A 20228-nucleotide genomic window follows, 5' to 3' on the forward strand; every position below is an offset into this window, starting at 1 on the left:
TACATTGTCCCTACTGTAGGATAGTGCTAGTGTACGGGGTGATCGCTGGTCGGCGCGGACTCGACGGGCCGAAGATCCGATTTCCGCGCTGGATCTCTAAAACTAAACTAATAAAAATTGAAGTCAACAACTGTCAGCGCGCCTGTATGGTCGTGAGTAGTCGACCTTTTTCTGGTCGCCGCTGGATTTTCTACATGTTGAACATTTTCGGCCACCTGCTGCGACCATGACGGGTGCCAGCAAGTCGCTGAAAAAAATTGCGTACGTGGGACAGGCTCTTTACTTGCTGCGGCACAACAGAATATGTAATTTTGCTCAGCTGGTGGAAATTGCGAGGCTCTTCTGTACTTTGAGCTCACCGCAACCACTGCGATCTGTGCAAACCTCACTAACAACAACACTACCAGGTCCAAAAACTCTAACAAGGACGATCACCATCAAAGCTCCTCTGAACATAAAGGAAGATGGAGAGGGAGAGGCGCAGATAGATGCTGGAATCTTGAGTACAACATAGAGTTCATAAGGTCATAAGTGATAGGAACAGAATGAGGCCAAAGATAGACACAAAAAGCTGGTGTAACTCAGCGGGACAGGCAGGATCTCTGGAGAGAAGGAATGAATGGGTGACGTTTCGGGTCGAGTCCCTTCTTCAGACTAACCCCATTCTCCTGCCTTCTCCCCATAACCCCTGACACCCGTACTAATCAAGAAGTTCCGGAGGACTGTCATATGCTGAGAGAATGGAGCGGCTGGGCTTGTACACTGTGGAAATTGGAAGGATGAGAGGGATTCTTATTGAAACATATAAGATTATTAAAGGTTTGGACACGCTAGAGGAAGGAAACATGTTCCCGATGTTGGGAAAGTCCAGGACCAGGGGCCACAATTTAAGAATAAGGGGTAAGTCATTTAGAACGGAGATGAGGAAACACTTTTTCTCACAGAGAATTGCGAGTCTGTGGAATTCTCTGCCTCAGAGGGCGGTGGAGGCCGGTTCTCTGAATATTTTCCGAGATCAAGCTAGATAGGGCTCTTAAAGATAGCGGAGTCAGGAGATATGGGGAGAAGGCAGGAACGGGGTACTGATTGTGGATGATCAGCCATGTTCACAGTGAATGGCGGTGCTGGCTCGAAGGGCCAAATGGCCTACTCCTGCACCTATTGTTTATTGTCTATTGGAACTCAGTGAGTCCAGCAGCTTCTGTGGAGGGAATGAACTGGTAACATTTCCAGTCAAGACCCTTCCACAGACAGATTCATATCAGGTGTTTCCTTTTGTATCAAAGGATCAGTCTGAAGAAGGCACTCCCGACTCAAAATGTCACCTATTCATATTCTCCAGGGATGCTGCCTGACCCGCTGAGTTACTCTAGTATTTTGTGTCTTTCCACATCAAAGGAAACACCTGGTTAAATAATTACAAATCTAGCAGACTCAGATACATGCGTGAATTTGGGAAATATCTGTTCAGCCATTACCATTCCGATGGGAATCAATGACTCCTGTATCTTTCAGCTCCTCCACATTTTGTTATTTACCATTGAGACAAAGACTACGGTGCATCCATGGACACAAACAGCTGGATAATCGACAAATTAAGTAATTCTTGTTGTAAGTAGTTATACCTTACCCTCTCCAAAGAACAAGAAGCATAATTTACTCAACCACATTGCACAGAAATATAACCACAGTGAAAGGAGTTTTCGAAAGGCAAAGGAATTGTTGAAACTCAGACTGCATGAAGTTTTTTTAAAAGTGCATTTTGAAATATTCATCAAGAGACATGTTGACTTAAAGTGATGAAAACCAGATGAAAATGTCATTTGGACAGGTCAGGACAGGCATAATGAATGCCAAAAAAGCTTTCAGACTAAGTGCTGAACTAGATACTCTGCAGCAAAGGAAATAAATATAGAGGGAGTGAGAAAGTGGCATCTGGAATAAGTAGTGGTAATTATGGTTCTGCTATCCCAGTAAATCATTCACAACATGGTTTTCATCTTACTGAAAGCACCAAAGAATACGTTTCGGACTTGGGATGGACAAACTGCTGCAAAAAGTTTCACGTCAAAATCTCAACAACTGCAGTTACAACTCTGGCATGTTGGAGTCGACTTTATGATTTTCTTATCTCCTTCAGCCTGGGGGGGGGGGGGGGGGCTGGGGGGGGGGAATAAACTCACAATGAAACAAAAAAAAGCAGTTGCCTGCCACCCCCAGCAGGAACCCTGCAACACCTGGCCACCTTAAATTGCACATTCATTATCAGAATGAAAAAGAATGCAAGTCAATCTTCTAATTTATGAGGTCAAACTGCCCATAAAAGAGTTACATTTTCCACCTCCAACGAATAAAACAAAAGGAAAATGCACAATTAAACTTCTAAATCAACCCTATGGTTTGTATCAGTAAACAAGTAAAACATTTTGGTGCCTCACAATGACATTTATAATTCAGTAAAAGGTTAAACAATTAAATGAATGGTCAGGTAGACAAAAGTGCTGGAGAAACTCAGTGGGTGCAGCAGCATCTATGGAGTGAAGGAAATAGGCAACTTTTCGGGCCAAAACCCTTCTTCAGACTCAAATGGTCAAAATGGTAAAATATACAATATACCATGATCTTTACCCAAACTCCAGGATTATGCCTATCGTGAATTATTGGATTGAATTGTTCCCCCCCCCCAAAACTAACTCTTTCCACTCCCAGAACTAAGGATCCTATTTGAAGAATGTAGAGTGGAACTGCAGATGCTGCTTTAAACCGAAGACAAACACAAAATGCTGGAGTACCTCAGCGGGGCAGGCAGCATCTCTGGAAAAAAGGAATTGGTGATGTCCCTTCGAGACCCTTCTTCAGACTGAGAGTCGGGGGAAAGGGAAACGAGAGACATAGACGGTGATGTAGAGAGATATAGTACAATGAATGAAAGATATGCAAAAAAAGAATAGGTGACGTTTCGGGTCGAGATGCTTCTCCAGAGATGCTGCCTGACCCAGCTGACATGTCGCGGGGTGAACCTGTATGGTGGTGAGTAGTCGCCCAAAGAGTCGTACCTTTTTCTGGTCGCCGCTGGATTTTCAACATGTTGAGAATTTTCGGACACCTGTTGCGACTATGACGGGTGCCGGCAAGTCACCGAAATACTCGCGTAAGTGGGACAGACCCTTTACTCCAGCATTTTGTGTTTGCCTCCTATTTGAAGATTCTAGTCTATGGTTTAGACACGATGTATATACAAACTACTAAAAGCAGAAAATAACATTTCTTATAAGAATATTTGAATTCGAAAACGCCAACTTCGTTTTAATGTAAAAACACTTAGTTTGCAAAATCCATCAACACTAGTACAAATCTAGTAAATAAAGAAACTGCAGGTTGATGATGGTAAATGATGCTTCAGCAAACCAGAAAAGTTTTGCTTTAAAGACAATAGGTGCAGGAGGAGGCCATTCGGCCCTTCGAGCCAGCACCGCCATTCAATGTGATCATGGCTGATCATCCCCAATCAGTACTCCGTTCCTGCCTTCTCCCCATATCCCCTGACTCCGCTATCTTTAGGAGCCCTATCTAGCTCTCTCTTGATAGTATCCAGAGAACCGGCCTCCACCGCCCTCGGAGGCAGAGAATTCCACAGACTCACAACTCTGTGTGAGAAAGAGTTGGATGATGGTGTCACTGTATCATACGTGCATCCGCAATTTCTCCAATCACAAATTTTCAATTAATATAATCTAACCGGGATCACAGCCACACAAAGTCTGCTCTTGTTCTAAAGCAGGCAGAAGTAATGTCACTGCAGAACAATCTTGCAGAATAACACAACGTTTCACGTCCGGCTGAACCTGTTTGCTTTGTCATATTCGTAGCCACTGGCTCCACATTGTGGAGTTAGTTACTCATTCAATACTACTTACTATCTACCCGAGATCGTCACGGTGGCACAGCGGTAGAGTTGCTGCCTTACAGCGCCAGTGACCCGGGTTCGACCCTGACTACGGGTGCTGTCTGTACGGAGTTTATACGTTCCCCCCATGACCTGCGTGGGTTTTCTCCGAGAGCTCCGGTTTCCGCCCACACACCAAAATCGTACAGGTTTGCAGGTTAATTGGCTTGGTATAATTGTAAATTGTCCCTAGTGTGTGTAGGATAGTGCTGGTCTGCTGGGAATCACTGGTCGGCACGGACTCAGTGGGCTGAAGGGCCTGTTTCTGTGCTGTATCTCTAAACAAAACATCAGGGTCGTCTCCCAAGTCAGAAAACCAAAGAGGCTTCTCATAATTTGGTCTAACAAGGAATCAGGCCTGTGGCTGTTCTCTGCACTATCTCAAGTATTTAATAACCTTTCTATTGTTTCAGTGATCTGAATGGACTCCACATTCAAGGTGTAGTCTGAGAATAAAGCTGTCTATCACTTCCTTTTATTGCTCCAGTTTAGTCTTCTAGTGGCAAATTGTTTGCTTCTCAACACTTGTTGGAACGTCAAACCAACTTTCCCTGATGACATTACAACAGCATTCATGTCATGTTCACTTTTGGGATGAGAAGGTAGTTTCCTAATTTTAAAGACAATTACAATAAACTCCAATGTAGCAGTTTATACTGTAAACTAGATTCATAAATTCATATGGTATGGGAGTAGAATTAGGCCATTTGGCCCGTCAAGTCTACTCTGCCATTCAATCATGGCTGATCTACCTCTCCCTCTCAACCCCATTCTCCTGCCTTCTCCCCATAACCCTTGTCACCCATACTAATGAAGAATCTGTCAATCTGCGCCTTAAAAATACCCAGTGACTTGGCCGCTTCATCCGTCTGGGCCATTGATCACCACAGATACATCAATAGATAATAGGTGCAGGAGTAGGCCATTCGGCCCTACGAGCCAGCACCGCCATTCAATGTGATCATGGCTGATCACCTCGTTCCTGCCTTCTCCCCATATCCCCTGACTCAGCTATCTTTAAGAGCCCTACCTAGCTCTCTCTTGAAAGTATCCAGAGAACCGGCCTCCACCGCCCTCTGAGGCAGAGAATTCCACAGACTCACAACTCTCTGTGTGAAAATCACCCTCTGAAATTCCTCCTCGTCTCTTTTCGAAAGGTACATCCTTTTATTCTGACGCTATGGCCTCTGGTCCTAGACATAATTGGTCATCATACTATATACTAGTATACTCTAGTTTATAGATTAATCAGATTATACTAATTTATAGTATAAACTGCTATACAGCAGTTGATTGTAATTGCCTTTACTAAAGTACATCGACAGAGGCGGGTGAAGTGAACGGGGAAAATGAAGGACAAGATGGTAGATCAGCAATGCCAAACATTTAAAGAGACGACAAAAATCACAGCAAAGGTAAATTCCAATGAGCTGGAACAACTCCGTGAGAAGGATACACTATCCATGATCAACTAAGGATATTTGGTATCTTGAATAAGGTGTCCAATATCGAGGTAAATCAGAGGACAGGTAAAAAATGTCAAAGAGACATATTCAGCCTAACTCGTCCAAGCTGCCCCATCTGCACTAGTCCCACCTGCCCGCGTTTGGCCCACATCTCTCTAAACCTTTTCTATCCATTTAACTGTGGGGTACAGGCAAAGGATGGCTAAACAATTACACAGGTCTGAAGATAAGAGTGTGCGAGTATACTCAAAATGTCGCAAAAATGTATAGCAAGAGGTTCTACAGATATATATATTAAATGTATTGAGCAGCTAAAATAAATGTTAATCACTTAGAGTTTGGAACATGAGTATTAATAATGTGAACTGGAGAAATGGCAGGCTGTTTGTGACAGGCTTCTTAGCCGAAGTCACTAAAAGTATCCCAATATTGTAATGAAGGGCAGTAAAATATGGATAGGGGATTGGTTATGTAACAGCGTCATGGTGGCGCAGGGTTGCTGCCGCACAGCTCCAGGGACCCAGGTTCGATCCCGACTACGGGTGCTGTCTGCATGGAGTTTGCACGTTCTCCCTGTGACCGCGTGGGTTTTCTCCGAGTGCTCCGGTTTTCTCCCACACTCCAAAGACACGCAGGTTTATAGGTTAATTGGCTTCGGTAAAAATGTATATTATCCCTAGTGTGTAGGATAGTGTAAGAATGTGGGAATTGCTGGTCGGCACGGACTCGGTGGGCCGAAGCCCCTGTTTCCACATTGTATCTTTAAACTAAACAGGTGGGATAAAGGAGCAATTTTAGATTGGCCATCAAGAACAGCAATGTTAGAAAACTGGGCACTGGAGTTCACAGTACTTCCAATCTACATTAACTTCTTGGATGAATGGGTCAAATTCAGCATAACCAAAAAATTGCTGATAAGGTCATAAGTGATAGGAGCAGAATTAGACCATTCTGCCCATCAAGTCTACTCCACCATTCAATCATGGCTGATCTATCTCTCCCTCCTAACCCCATTCTCCTGCCTTCTCCCTATAACCCCTGACACCGGTACTAATCAAGAGTCCATTGACTTGGCCCCCACAGTCTTTTGTGGGAATGAATTCCACAGATTCACCACCCTCTGACTGAAGAAATTCCTCCTCATCTCCTTCCCAGAAGAACGTCCTTTAATTCTGAGGCTGTGACCTCTAGTCCTAGACTTTCCCACCTGTGGAAACATCCTCTCCACATCCACTTTATCCGAGCCTTTCACTATTTGGTGAATGAAGGTGGAGTAGACTTGATGGACTGAATGGCCTCATTCTGCTGCTATCACGTATGGACAGGAACATAACTCATTGGGTACCTGGCGGAAGTGGGGTACAGTGCAACAGGAGCCTCGGACCAATATAACCAAAAACCTTTATATAGAGGGTCCATTATTGCGAGGGTTTTCCGTCGCTGGGGCAAGAGAGCTGACTCGAGAGGTTGAGCAGGTTGGACATATGGTTACCAGAGCCAAGGAGGAAGAACAAGACATCATCTAATGGAGACTTACAAGTTTCAAATTAGGATAGGTAGGGGGAATGCTAAGAAAACTATTTCTACTAGCAGGATAATAGGTGGCAACACGGTCGAGTTGCTGCCTTATCGTACTTGCAACGTGTTCGATCCCAACTACAGTTGCTGTTTGTACCCTCCCCAATGAACGCCTGTTTTTTCTCTGAGATCTTCAGTTTCTGCCCACACTCCAAAGACGTACAGGTTTGCAGGTTAATTAGCTACTTGCTACTTCTCTCCAGAGATGCTGCCCGTCCTGCTGAGTTACTCCAGCTTTTTGTGTTTACCACAGTGTTGTCAGGGAAAGAATAGATTCAAGATGGAGAATGATATCAATCAGCCATGACTGAATGGTGGAGTAGACTCGATGGGCCGAATGGCCTAATTCTACTCCTATAACTTGTGACAGACATTCAAACTACAGGGGATCTCAGAGGTAAGGGGAGAGACAGAAAATGTGGTGGGAGGCCAGGATTTCTCAGCCGTGATCTTTTAAAATAGCAGAACTACTGCAGAAACAAGGAACATCAGATGGGGAGTTACAGATAAAAGACACAAAGTGCCGGAAAATCTTTGAAAAACGTGGACAGGTGACATTTTGCGGTGGGTCCCAACTGGAAATGTTACCTGTCCGTGTTCTCCAGGGATGCTGTCCGACTCACTGCATTACTCCAGCACTCTGTGTCCTTTTTATAACAACTCCTCCTGTTTCTCATGTTCTAGAATATCCAGTTTACCTTCCAACCCCGGGTTCTGCTATCCTCTCTGTGCCTCTCATCATTTTATATACTTCTTTCATGTCTCCTCTCACCCTCCAATGTTCCAGAGAAATCAATCCACGTTTGTCCAAAACAAAAAGTGCTGGGGTAACTCAGTGAGCCATGCAGCATCTCTGGAGGACCGGATATAAGAGGCCTGGACCCAACCTGAAACGTCACCTATCCATGTTCTCCACAGATGCTGCCTGACCCGCTGAGTTACTCCAGCACTCTGTGTTCTTTTTAGAACAACAGCTGCTCCTGTTTCTCATGTTCTATATTATCTAGCTTACCTTACAACCCCAAAACATTAAAAGAGGCATGAATTATAATGAATTGCAGAAATGTGAATTTCAAAACCAATGTGTTCATTTGATATCCCTGCCATGTCATCATAATGTAGAATGTCACTAAAGCTATAAAAAATGTACAGAAGCTCTGCTTCAAATTTTACTTCAATTAGCCAGATGTACCTCAGAAAACACAAGAATCCTTTTAAAAGGATTTAACTTTGAAAATGCCAACTGCATGAGGTCTCGGCACAGCTGTGTTCAATTTTAACAGTAGCCCTTAAATTCGATATAATTTGAAAAGCAAACAGGATTATTTTGAACTTTGAAAATGCAAAGATGACGAGCGATAGCCTAAATAATGTCTTGCTACATTGAATCACCGTGTGGGACTCAATAAAAGGCCTGAGATTTGGTCGTTTTGGACGACATTAACCTAATTGTACCCAAAAAGAAAACAGGTGTTTGACATTCTAAAACTAAAAGACCATAATATCAAGCAGCTATGACTACTTGGAGGCTTTTTTGTGCACATAGAAAATCACAAGCAATCCTATTCACTATTAGATTTGAATAAAATTAATTACATCAATGCAAGAGCTGTAAAAAATTAAAATTAAACCTTCCAGACCATTCTAAATCCAAAACACCAACTGTTTTATTCCAGCATTTTGTGACTACCATCGGTCAAAGCCAGCATCAATCCTGACAATAGACAGGAGGTGCAGGAGTAGGCCATTCGGCCCTTCAAGCCAGCACCGCCGTTCAATGTGATCATGGCTGATCATCCCCAATCAGTACTTCGTTCCTGCCTTCTCCCCATATCCCCTGACTCCGCTTTCTTTAAGAGCTCCCTGTATGTTCGTACGTTCTCCTTGTGACTGCGTGGGTTTTCTCCAAGATCTTCGGTTTCCTTCCACGCTCCAAAGACGTACAGGTTTGTAGGTTTAGGAAAAGCCTGACCCACTGAATTACTCCAGCACTTTTCTGTCCTGGGCCTCCTCCATTTGTCAGAGTGAGGCCTAGCGCAAATTGGATGAACAGCACCTCATCTTTTGCTTGGGCAGCATACACCCCAGCGGTATGAACATTGACTTCTAACTTCAAGTAACCCTTGCTTTACCTCTCCTAAACGTCACCTATCCATGTTCTCCTGAGATGCTGCATGACCCGCTGAGTTACTCCAGCACTCTGTGAAACGTCACCTATCCATGTTCTCCACAGATGCTGCCTGACCCGCTGAGTTACTCCAGCACTCTGTGAAACGTCACCTATCCATGTTCTCCACAGATGCTGCCTGACCCGCTGAGTTACCCCAGCACGTGATTAAACTAAAGATTTCGGCATCTGCATTTCCACCTCCAAGTTTGTTCAATCTCTGTTTATATTTAATACTCTCTATTCCACACAGCATTCGGGTAAACCCCTTTGACACTGTTTTGTTGGAGTTATGCAAATAAAAGTCTGCAATGTTATAACATGATCACATTTCCAATTGAGTTACCAATAACTATTCCTGTTACCAATTGGCATTCAAAGGTTTCATGTTGTAACAATTACAGCAAATTAAACAAGACACCAAGGGCAATTTGAACTGTTTTTCTTCATTCCCTGCTTGTGGAATACAGGAAAATCACTGCACATTCAGTATTTGGTGGGACAAGACGACCAAGGTTTAACACCTTCCCCTAACTCAAAAGCAACTATAGTTAAAACCATTATCAAGCACAAAGTACTTACCAATTCTTGTTTGACAGCATGCTCTTTGGGATTAATTCCTTGTGTGACAAGATATACTAGAAGAAAATATTGTTTCTATTAATAAAATAAAAATATATAAGATAAGGTCAAGTACAAAAGATGACTCAATACTTACTCCAGAACAGAGAATTCAATGCATAGGCGGAGGCTAAATCAAGCTTGGCTTGTTCCAGTGGGTCCAGCTGAAATAGAAGAAAAGATCATGTCAAGTTATCTTACACTGGAAAATAATGTTTCCAGTTTGAAACGCAATCATTGAAACCCTTCTTCAGGGTCTCGACCCGAAACATCACCTATTCCTTCGCTCCATAGATGCTGCCTCACCCGCTGAGTTTCTCCAGCATTTTTGTCTACCTCCAGATTCAGGGACAGTTTCTTCCCAGCTGTTATCAGGCAACTGAACCATCCTACCACAACCAGAGAGCAGTGCTGAACTACTATCTACCTCAAAGGTGACCCTCGGACTATCCTTGATCGGACTTTGCTGGCTTTACCTTGCACTAAACGTTATTCCCTTTATCATGTATCTGTAAATGGCTCGATTGTAATCATGTGTTGTCTTTCCACTGGTACACGTGACAATAAACTCCCAACCTTTTTCATCCCGTTTACCCCTGGCAACTTTAATAGCAATGTTCAATGACCCCTTGTTCTGGATTTCCCCAACATCGGGAACAAACTTCCTGCATCTAGCCTGTCCAACCCCTTAAGAATTTTGTAAGTTTCTATAAGATCCCCCCTCAATCTTCTAAAATCTAGCGAGTACAAGCCAAGTCTATCCAGTCTTTCTTCATATGAAAGTCCTGACATCCCAGGAATCAGGGAATAATGTTTAGTGCAAGGTAAAGTCAGCAAAGTCCGATCAAGGACAGTCCGAGGGTCACCAATGAAGTAGATAGTAGTTCAGCACTGCTCTCTGGTTGTGGTAGGATGGTTCAGTTGCCTGATAATACCATAGACCATATATATATATACACAATAAATAAACAAATAAAATGCAATAGTAATAATAGACTGTTATTGTTCAGAGCTTGAGGTTGTGTTTAATAGCCTGATGGCTGTGGGGAAGCAGCTGTTCCTGAACCTGGATGTTCCAGATTTCAAGCTTCTGTACCTTCTTCCCGATGGCAACAGAGAGAGTGTGTGGCCAGGATGGTGTGGGTCTTTGCGGATGCTGGCAGCCAAGTTATTCCAAGTTAAACAAATCAAATCTACCTGAGCATCATCCCTCCTCTTCCTGCATATTCATGTGACAATCTAAAAGCCTCTTAAACACCACCTTCTGAACCTTCTGAATTTTGTAGTCGGCAAGGCAGTACTCTGCATATTGCCAACTTTGACAATTTAACATTTTTATCAAGACAATTAATCTACAAACCTGTACGTCTTTGGTGTGTGGGAAGAAACCGAAGATCTCGGAGAAAACCCACGCAGATCACAGGGAGAACGTACAAACTCCATACAGACAGCACCCGTAGTCAGGATCGAACCCGGGTCTCTGGCGCTGCATTTTGCTGTAAGGCAGCAACTCTACCGCTGTGCCACCGTGACTGCCTGCCTACTACTATCCTATCTGACTCCACCATCACCCTTGACTAAGTATTCTAATTGTGAATAAAAATTTGCCCCGCACATCTCCTTTAAGCTTTGTCCCACTCGTCTTAAACCAATGCCCTCTAGTCTTTGGTATCTCCACCCTGGGGAAAAGGTTTGACTGTCTCCCCTATCTATGCCTCCCATAATATTATATACTTCTAACAGATCTCTCCTTAAACTCCAGGGTTCCAGAGCAAGTCAGTCCAACCTCTCCCTGTAGCTAACACCCCCTCTAATGCAGGCAGCATTCTGGTAAACCTCTTCCACACCCTCTCCAAACCCTCCATATCCTTCCTGTAATGGGGCAGCCAGAATTGTACTCAATACTCCAAATACAGCCACAATCAAAGCCCTATAAAGCTTCATAAATGGAAATAAGAAAGTAGGATTTGAAGATCAAGTAGGATTAGTTTGAAATCCCCGCCAAGAATATGTGGATACGCCCGAACCTCCAGACTCAGGAACAGTTTTATCCCAAGAGCTATAGCGGCTCTGAACCGGCCCTAATGAGTGCCCCCCCACCCACCCCCTTTGGACAGTCTCCCTCAGATGGTCACGTCTTTTTCCACTTTTTCCCCTTTATATTATTTTCTTTTTCTTGTCTTGCTTACTTCCTTCTCATAACATAAAACTAGAGGTTGTACATAGAATGGATTACGGTATGACATAGTTGGCACCTAAAATTAGGTGCCACTGTATTGTTTTGTACTGTATTAACTTCTAATAAAATAAACAACAACAAAAAAAAAAAAGAAAAAAAGAAGAAAAAAAAGATGGTCACGTCAATCAATTCAGCGTGCTTATTTATGTATTGTATTTATTTACCTTTCTTGTACATCAGTGGAGCTGCACACTAAATCTCGTTGCACTGACGTGCAATGACAATAAAAGATATTATAATAATAATAATAACTTTATTTATAAAGCACTTTAAACAACTGCAGTTGCCACAAAGTGCTGTACATGAGAACTCATGGACAAAAAGCTATTACAAACAATTAAAAACCATTAAAAAACCGTAAAACGAAGGACTATAAAAAACACACTAAAAATTAAAAGACATTAAAAGCACTAAGAACAGGAGCAATGCCTCAGCCAGTGTCGAAAGCCAAAGAATAAAAATGTGTTTTTAGGGAGGATTTGAAGATGGACAGTGAGGGGGCCTGTCTGATGTGCAGCGGCAAGGTGTTCCAGAGTGCCGGAGCAGCAACAGAAAAGGCTCTATCCCCTCTGAGCTTCCGCTTAGACCTTGGTACCTCAAGGAGCAGCTGATCAGCTGACCTGAGGCACCGGGCAGGAGCATATTATTATTATTATTATTATTATTATTATATGGCTGACTGGCACTGATTGACATCTATATTGCCAACTTTACAAAGGCAGTAATTCATATGATATTTGGGCAGTAAACCAATCTCTTAAATCAAATGAAAAGCACAATAATACGCAAGCTTCCAGCCACTTTTCAGATTTAAACACCAAAGTTTAACTTAGACAATGGAGATGTTTATAAACCCCTGTTCCAGGGGATAAACTGTCAGTGATGAAGTAACATGTTCACTTTGGAATGCCCCAAGCAGCATTATTCATTCAATCTGCTGGGGCAAAGATAGGAAAATGGGGAAAGATAGATCAGCCGTGATTGAATGTCAGAGTAGACTTGATGAGCCGAATGGCCGTATACTGCACAGGTATTTTTTTACCTGGTGAGACGCAGGAGGAGCCGGGCCCGGAATCACCCCATAGAGCCCGAAGCCTCCAAGTGGCCCAACTAGTCCCTCGGAACAGTTCTCCGGAGAAGGTTCGAGTCAAATGGCCTCAGGCCTGCAAGACAGCAGTCTGGCATCAGTTCGACGAGGACGTCGACAAGGTGCTAGAAGCAACTGTGAAGGGAGACATGGACGGAAGGCTGCGGACGATGACGACAATCATCATCAGCCTAGCTGTGGAAAGGTTTGGAGCAGTGGAGAAGAAGCCGGGCCAGAACACCTTTCACCATGAACCAACGAGCAACAAAGATCCACAAGATCTGGCAGGAGCTGAAGACCCTCAAGAAGCAGTATAAAGAGGCCAGGGAAAAGCAACGTCCCCCCTTGGCTGAGCTGCGAACCATCCTGAGGAAGAAGCTGATGACCCTCCGTAGAGCTAAGTGGCACCGAAGACGCCGGAAGGAAAGAGCCAGGAAGCGAGCATCCTTCATAGCCAACCCCTTCGGCTTCACCAAACAACTACTCGGGCAGAAGCGCAGTGGGAGTTTGGCTTGCTCTAAGGAGATCGACCGGCACATCCAGACCACCTATAGTGACCCCGTCAGGCAGCAGGAGCTGGGCCAGTGCAACATCCTGATAAAACCACCTCCACCCATCAAGGAGTTTGATAGTAGAGAGCCACTCCTGAAAGAGGTCCAGGACGTTGTGAAGAGAACATGAGCTGGCTCAGCCCCTGGCCCGAGCAGAGTCCCCTACAGGGTCTACAAGAACTGCCCCTTGTTACTGAAACGGCTGTGGAAAATCTTGAAAGTCATCTGGAGGAGAGGGCGCATCAGTGGCGATTCGCTGAAGGAGTCTGGATCCCAAAGGAGGAAGATTCCAAGAAGATCGATCAGAATCAGAATCATCTCCTTGCTAAGCGTTGAAGGCAAGGTCTTCTTCAGCATAGTGGCGAGGCGGCTGACCAACTTCCTCTCCAGCAATGGTTACATCAACAGCTCAGTGCAAAAGGGAGGCTTGTCTGGAGTGCCGGGGTGTCTAGAGCACACGGGAGTGGTGACCCAGCTCATCAGAGAAGCCAGGGAGAACAAGGGAGACCTGACAGTGCTCTGGCTTGACCTGGCCAATGCCTACGGCTCCATCCCGCACAAGCTGATCCAGACAGTCATGGCCAAGCATCATGTGCTGGGCCAAGTGGCAGATCTCATCCTGGACTATTACAACCAGTTCAGCATGAGAGTCTCATCAGGGTCAGTAACATCAGAGTGGCACAGACTGGAGGTTGGGATCATCACAGGCTGTACCATCTCTGTGAACCTTTTTGCCTTGGCGATGAACATGATCGTCAAGTCTGCTGAGCCAGAGTGCCAGGGCCCTCGGACCAAGTCAGGAATACGCCAACCACCAATCAGAGCCTTCATGGACGACCTGACTGTCACCACTGAGTCAGTGCCAGGAGGCAGGTGGTTCCTGCAGGGGTTGGAGAAACTGATTGGATGGGCAAGGATGAGGTTTAAGCCAGGAAAATCAAGCTCACTGGTGCTGAAGAAGGGCAAAGTCATGGACAGGTTCCGCTTCAGCATCGAAGGGTCACCAATCCCAACTGTCTCCGGAAGGCCAGTGAAGAGTCTTGGCAAGGTGTTTAACAGCAGCCTGAAGGATATAGCATCTGTCCAGGCAACCTGTCAGGAGCTGGAGAGCTGGTTGAGAGCAGTGGACCGGTCGGGGCTCCCCGGCAAGTTCAAGACATTGATTTACCAGCATGGTATCCTGCCAAGAATACTCTGGCCACTGCTTGTCTACGAAGTCCCAATATCCATCGTAGAGAGATTGGAGAGGAAAGTCAGCAGCTTTCTCAGAAGGTGGCTGGGACTGCCCAGGAGCCTTAGCAGCATCGCCCTTTACGGAAATAACACCAAGCTCCAGCTGCCCCTGAAGTCCCTGGAAGAGGAGTTCAAGGTGACTCGGGCCAGAGAGGTGATTCTGTACAGGGATTCCAGCGACCCCAAGGTGGCTCAAGCAGGGGTGGAGGTGAAACCTGAGAGGAAGTGGAGAGCCGGCGAAGCCGTGCTGCAAGCAGAGTCCCGGATACGCCACAGAGTCCTGGTGGGAGCAGTGACTCGGGGAAGAGCTGGCCTGGGAATCTTCCCATCTCCCCAGTTTGACAAGGCCAAGGGGAAGGAGAGGCGCAGGCTGGTCCAGGAGGAAGTGAGGGCAGTGGTGGAGGAGGAGAGGTGTACCAGAGCAGTTGGATTGAGGCAGCAGGGAGCCTGGACAAGGTGGGAGCAGGCCATGGACCGAAATGTCACATGGACTGAGCTCTGGCAGGCTGAACCACAGCACATCAAGTTCCTGGTCCAGGCAGTGTGGGTGAGGGTGTCTGATGTTGAAAGACCCGAAACACCCAATGACCCCAGGTTACATCACTGATGATGTGTTCAGGAGCATCTATCGATGTATTTGTATCAATCTGCTAGAATTTATGAACTCTTGCAATCAGAATTATTTTCTCTGCTTAGGCATGATAATATTTTCAGATCAACCAACTATTTCTACGTGCATTTGCAAGCCTGACCCAAAATTATAATCCTTGGACATTTTCCCATTAATACTTGGAATTTTTTTTTTTTATAATATCGTGCAAAAAATCTGAGGTCACTGTGAAAATTGAAAGGCAATAGTTCTTTTTTTTTGTTGGAAAAAACAGAAACACAACCAAATATTATAGTATTAGTATAAAAGCTAAATTTAATAATAAAGCTCTCATTTTTTCCCCATTACTTGTTTGGTAAGATTTTAAGAGCTGGTTTGTCAGCAGTATACTAGCCAGAGGTTGCATAAAATACTTTGCATCCCAAGTTTTGATTTTAAGAAAATGGATTTCAGAAAATACTAGCAATTTAAGTAATGTGAAGTCCCAGCCACCAATTTCATTTATTGGAGTCAAGAGAGGAGATGAAAGCTAAAATTGGCTTTAGGTATCAGAAGAGCATCAAACCTACGGGACTACTCACGACCATACAGGCTTCACCCCGCGACATGTCGACACGTGACGCCTGTATGGTCGTGAGTAGTCGCCCAAAGAGTCGTACCTTTTTCTGGTCACCGCTGGATTTTCAACATGTTGAACATTTTCGGCGACCTGCTGCGACTAATGACGGGTGCCGGCAAGTCGCCGAAAAAATTGCGTAAATGGGACAGGCCCTTAAGTTTCCACCAAGTGAATGTGATGCAAATGTGGAGATGGTAGAGAGCTTCAAGTTCCTAGTCTTAAATATTACCAACAGTTTGTTGTGGATCAACCACGTTGAAGCTAAAGCCAAATAAGTAAGTAAGTAAGTTTATTGGCCAAGTATTCACATACAAGGAATTTGCCTTGGTGCTCCGCCCACAAGTAACAACATGACATACAGTGACAGTTACGAATGACTCAGAAAACACTAAACATTAATAATATTAAAACATTAATGATAAAACACCATTGATCAAGCATGTGAATCAACAAAATACCAGATCAAAGGGAGGCTACAGATTTTTGGCTGTTGAGTAGAGCAACTACTCGTGGATAAAAACTGTTTTTATGTCTGGCTGTGGCAGCTTTGACAGTCCGGAGTCGCCTTCCAGAGGGAAGTGATTCAAAGAGTTTGTGGCCAGGGTGAGAGAGGTCAGAGATGATCTTGCCCGCTCGCTTCCTGGCCAAATAAAAAACATACCAACTCCTCTACTTCCTCAGGAGACCGAGGATGTTTGGGATGTCCTCAATCATTCTCCCCAATTTTAATCGATGCACTGTAGAAAGCATCCAATCTGGATACATCATAGCTTGTGTTGGCAACAGCTCTGCTCAAGACCACAAGGAAATGCTAGGAAAAATGTAGACACAAGGAACTGGAGCTGCTGGTCGCAATAGAGATTTAAAACATCCAGTCCAAGACTTAATTTCTGCACTATCGGGAAAGGCCAAATTGTACAGATTCTTCCACAACCACAATCAGAATTCTTCTGAATTCTGTCTGACTATAAAATTCTATGTGTAGGAAGGAACTGCAGATGCTGGTTTAAACCAAAGATAGACACGAAAATCTGGAGTAACTCAGCAGGACAGGCAGCATCTCTGGAGAGAAGGAATGGGTGACGTTTCGGGTCGAGACCCTTCTTCAGGCTGCTATCTCCTGAATTCTAGTTGGCTATAAACTTTATAAACAACAGTTTCTAGTTTTCGTCTTCCACCACAGGAAACAGATCCACTATTTTGCAAACATTTTAGAATGCCAAAGAACAAATGAAAAAAAAAAACTACAGATGGTGGAAATATGAAATAAAGCAGGAAATGCTGGAAACACCAGTGAAGCAGATTCTGTGGAAAGGAAAAAAATATGTCAGCTTAAGTTTATAACCTAACAAGGTCTTTAATCTAGACAAAAGTGCTGGAGAAACTCAGCGGATGAAGGAAATTTTTCCTTCGCTCCATAGATGCTGCCTCACCCGCTGAGTTTCTCCAGCACTTTTGTCTACCTTCGATTTTCCAGCATCTGCAGTTCCTTCTAATCTGACATTTTAACGGTTTCTCTTTCCACAGATACCACCCAAAATACCCGAGCATCTCCAGTATTTTCTGGTTTTACAACAAAAAGTGAACTATCAATTAAGTTAGAGACAAATGCTGGAGTAACTCAACGGGACAGAAAGCATCTCTGGATAGAAGGAATGGGTGACGTTTCAGGCCAAGACCTTTCTTCAGTCTGGGACTCGGGGGGGGGGGGGGGGGGGATTCGAGAGATATGGACGGGTAAGATGTGAAAACGAGAGATCAAAGAGGACGATGGTCAAGGAAAATGTAGAATAGATCATTGTTAGCTGAGGGAAGCTGACAAAGAGGCATACAATGTAGAATTTAATCAGGAGGACAGTCAGACTGGTCAGAGAACTAGGATGGGGGAGGGATGAAGAGAGAGAGAGAGGGAAAGCAAGGGTTAATTGAAGTTAGAGATGTCAATATTCACCTCTTTGTTGTAAGCTGGCCAAGCAAAATATGAGGTGCTGTTCCTCCAATTTGCTTAATTATAGGGGGAGTTAAAATGTTTAGCAACCGGGAGATCATGTAGGTTTAGGCAGTTATATGCTATATGTTTTATAAGTTATACCTTCTGTTATGATGCAGCAGCATCGATCAGCCACGAGAGCTATCAGAAAAGTTACCCCTTGGATTTCTATTAAATCTTTCCCCTTCACCTTAAACCTATGTCCTCTGGTCCTCAACTCACCTACTCTGGGCAAGAGACTCTGTGCATCTACATCTGGATTACAAAATTCTTCAAACACTTGCCTGCCTCCATTCACTCCACCCTCGCTCTTTAGAGTGTATATGTGAGTGTGTGTGTGTGTGTGTGTGTGTGTGTGTGTGTGAGTGAGTGTGTGTGAGTGAGTGTGTGTGAGAGTGTGTGTGTGAGAGTGTGTGTGTGTGAGTGAGTGTGTGTGAGTGTGTGTGTGTGTGCGTGAGTGTGAGTAACAGTGTGTGAGTGCGTGTGTAAGAGTGTGTGAGAGTGAGTGAGTGTGTGTGTGTGAATGTGTGTGTTAGTGTTAGTGTGTGTGTGAATAAGAGTGTGCGTGAGTGTGAGTGTGTGTATGAGTGTGAGTGTGTGTGAGAGTGTGTGAGTGTATGAGTGTGAGTGCGAGAGTGTGTGTGTGAGTGTGTGTGTGTGAGTGTGTGTGTGTGAGTGTGTGTGTGTGAGAGTGTGTGTGTGTGTGTGAGTGTGTGTGTGTGAGAGTGTGTGTGTGTGAGTGTGTGTGTGTGAGTGTGTGTGAGTGTGTGTGTGTGTGTGTGTGTGAGAGTGTGTTTGTGTGCGTGTGTGTGAGTGTGTGTGTGTGCGAGTGTGTGTGTGTGTGTGTGTGTGCGCGTGTGTGTGTGTGGTGTGTGTGTGGCGTGTGTGTGTTGTGTGTGTGTGGTGTGTGTGTGTGCGGTGTGATGTGTGTGTGTGTGTGCGTGTGTGTGTGTGTGGCATGTGTGTGTGCATGTGTGTGTGGGTGTGCGTGTGGTGTGTCTGGTGTGCGTGTGGTGTGTCTGTGTGTGCGTGTGATGTGTGTGCGTGTGTGTGCGTGGTGTACGTGTGCGTGTGCTGTGTGTGAGATGTGTGTGTGTGTGTGTGTGTGTGTGAGAGTATGGGAGTGTGTGTGTGAGTGTGTGTGTGTGAGGGTGTGTGTGTGTGTGTGAGTGTGTGTGTGTGAGAGTGTGTGTGTGTGTGTGTGAGTGTGTGTGTGTGAGAGTGTGTGTGTGTGAGTGTGTGTGAGTGTGTGTGTGTGTGTGTGAGTGTGTGTGTGTGTGTGTGTGTGTGTGTGAGTGTGTGTGAGTGTGAGTGTGTGTGTGTGTGTGTGTGTGTTTTAGGTGTAAACCACCATCTGCAGTTCCTTCCTAACACACACACGCGTGAGTAATGGTGAATGTACCTTCTGCAGCAGCTGGCTGCGGGGAGCGGACACCAGGCTCCTCAACACCCCGTCCGCACTCTTCACCGACTCCTCGAAGGCCACCAGGTACTCGTGGATCTCTGTTGGGTATTCCTCCTCGGCGCCAGGCTCGGCGGCTGCCATGTCGTCGCGGAGGCCGCACCGATGTCGAGGAGAGCCGAGCCCGAGCGGATCCGAAGCCGAACCCGAGTCGGAGCGCCGAGGCTGAGCCGAGCCCGAAGCCAAAGCCGAGCGGACTCCCAGCAACGCGCCTGCGCACCAGCACCAAAGCATCATGGGACTTGTAGTAACATGGAAAATAGGTGCAGGAGGAGGCCATTCGGCCCTTCGAGCCAGCACCGCCATTCATTGTGATCATGGCTGATCGTCCCCAATCAATAACCCATGCCTGCCTTCTCCCCATATCCCTTGACTCCACCAGCCCCTAGAGGTCTATCTAACTCTCTCTTAAATTCATCCAGTAGCTTGGCCTCCACTGCCCTCTGTGGCAGGGAATTCCACAAATTCACAACTTTCTGGGTGAAAAAGTTTTTTCTCACCTCAGTCTTAAATGACCTCCCCTTTATTCTAAGACTGTGGCCCCTGGTTCTGGACTCGCCCATCATTGGGAACATTTTTCCTGCATCTAGCTTGTCCAGTCCTTTTATAAGTTTCTATAAGATGCCTCCTCATCCTTGTAAACTCCAATGAATACAAGC

The 20228-nt window shown here is 45.0% G+C and overlaps 1 protein-coding gene across 1 annotated transcript in view; it reads right to left on the reverse strand.

Moving 5' to 3' along the window:
* Positions 1-19792, reverse strand: part of c1d (C1D nuclear receptor corepressor) — a 21432-nt gene extending 1640 nt beyond the window's left edge. Inside the window, exons 1-3 of the mRNA XM_033026334.1 lie at positions 19510-19792; positions 9876-9942; positions 9740-9795 (exon numbers count right to left, since the gene is read on the reverse strand). Coding sequence (XP_032882225.1) covers positions 9740-9795; positions 9876-9942; positions 19510-19653 — 267 coding nt within the window. The 5' untranslated portion in view covers positions 19654-19792. The remainder of the gene's footprint in view (positions 1-9739; positions 9796-9875; positions 9943-19509) is intronic.
* Between the last annotated feature and the right edge of the window lie 436 nt (positions 19793-20228).

Source organism: Amblyraja radiata, chromosome 8 (genome assembly GCF_010909765.2).
Source record: "Amblyraja radiata isolate CabotCenter1 chromosome 8, sAmbRad1.1.pri, whole genome shotgun sequence".
NCBI classification, from domain to species: Eukaryota; Metazoa; Chordata; class Chondrichthyes; order Rajiformes; family Rajidae; genus Amblyraja; species Amblyraja radiata.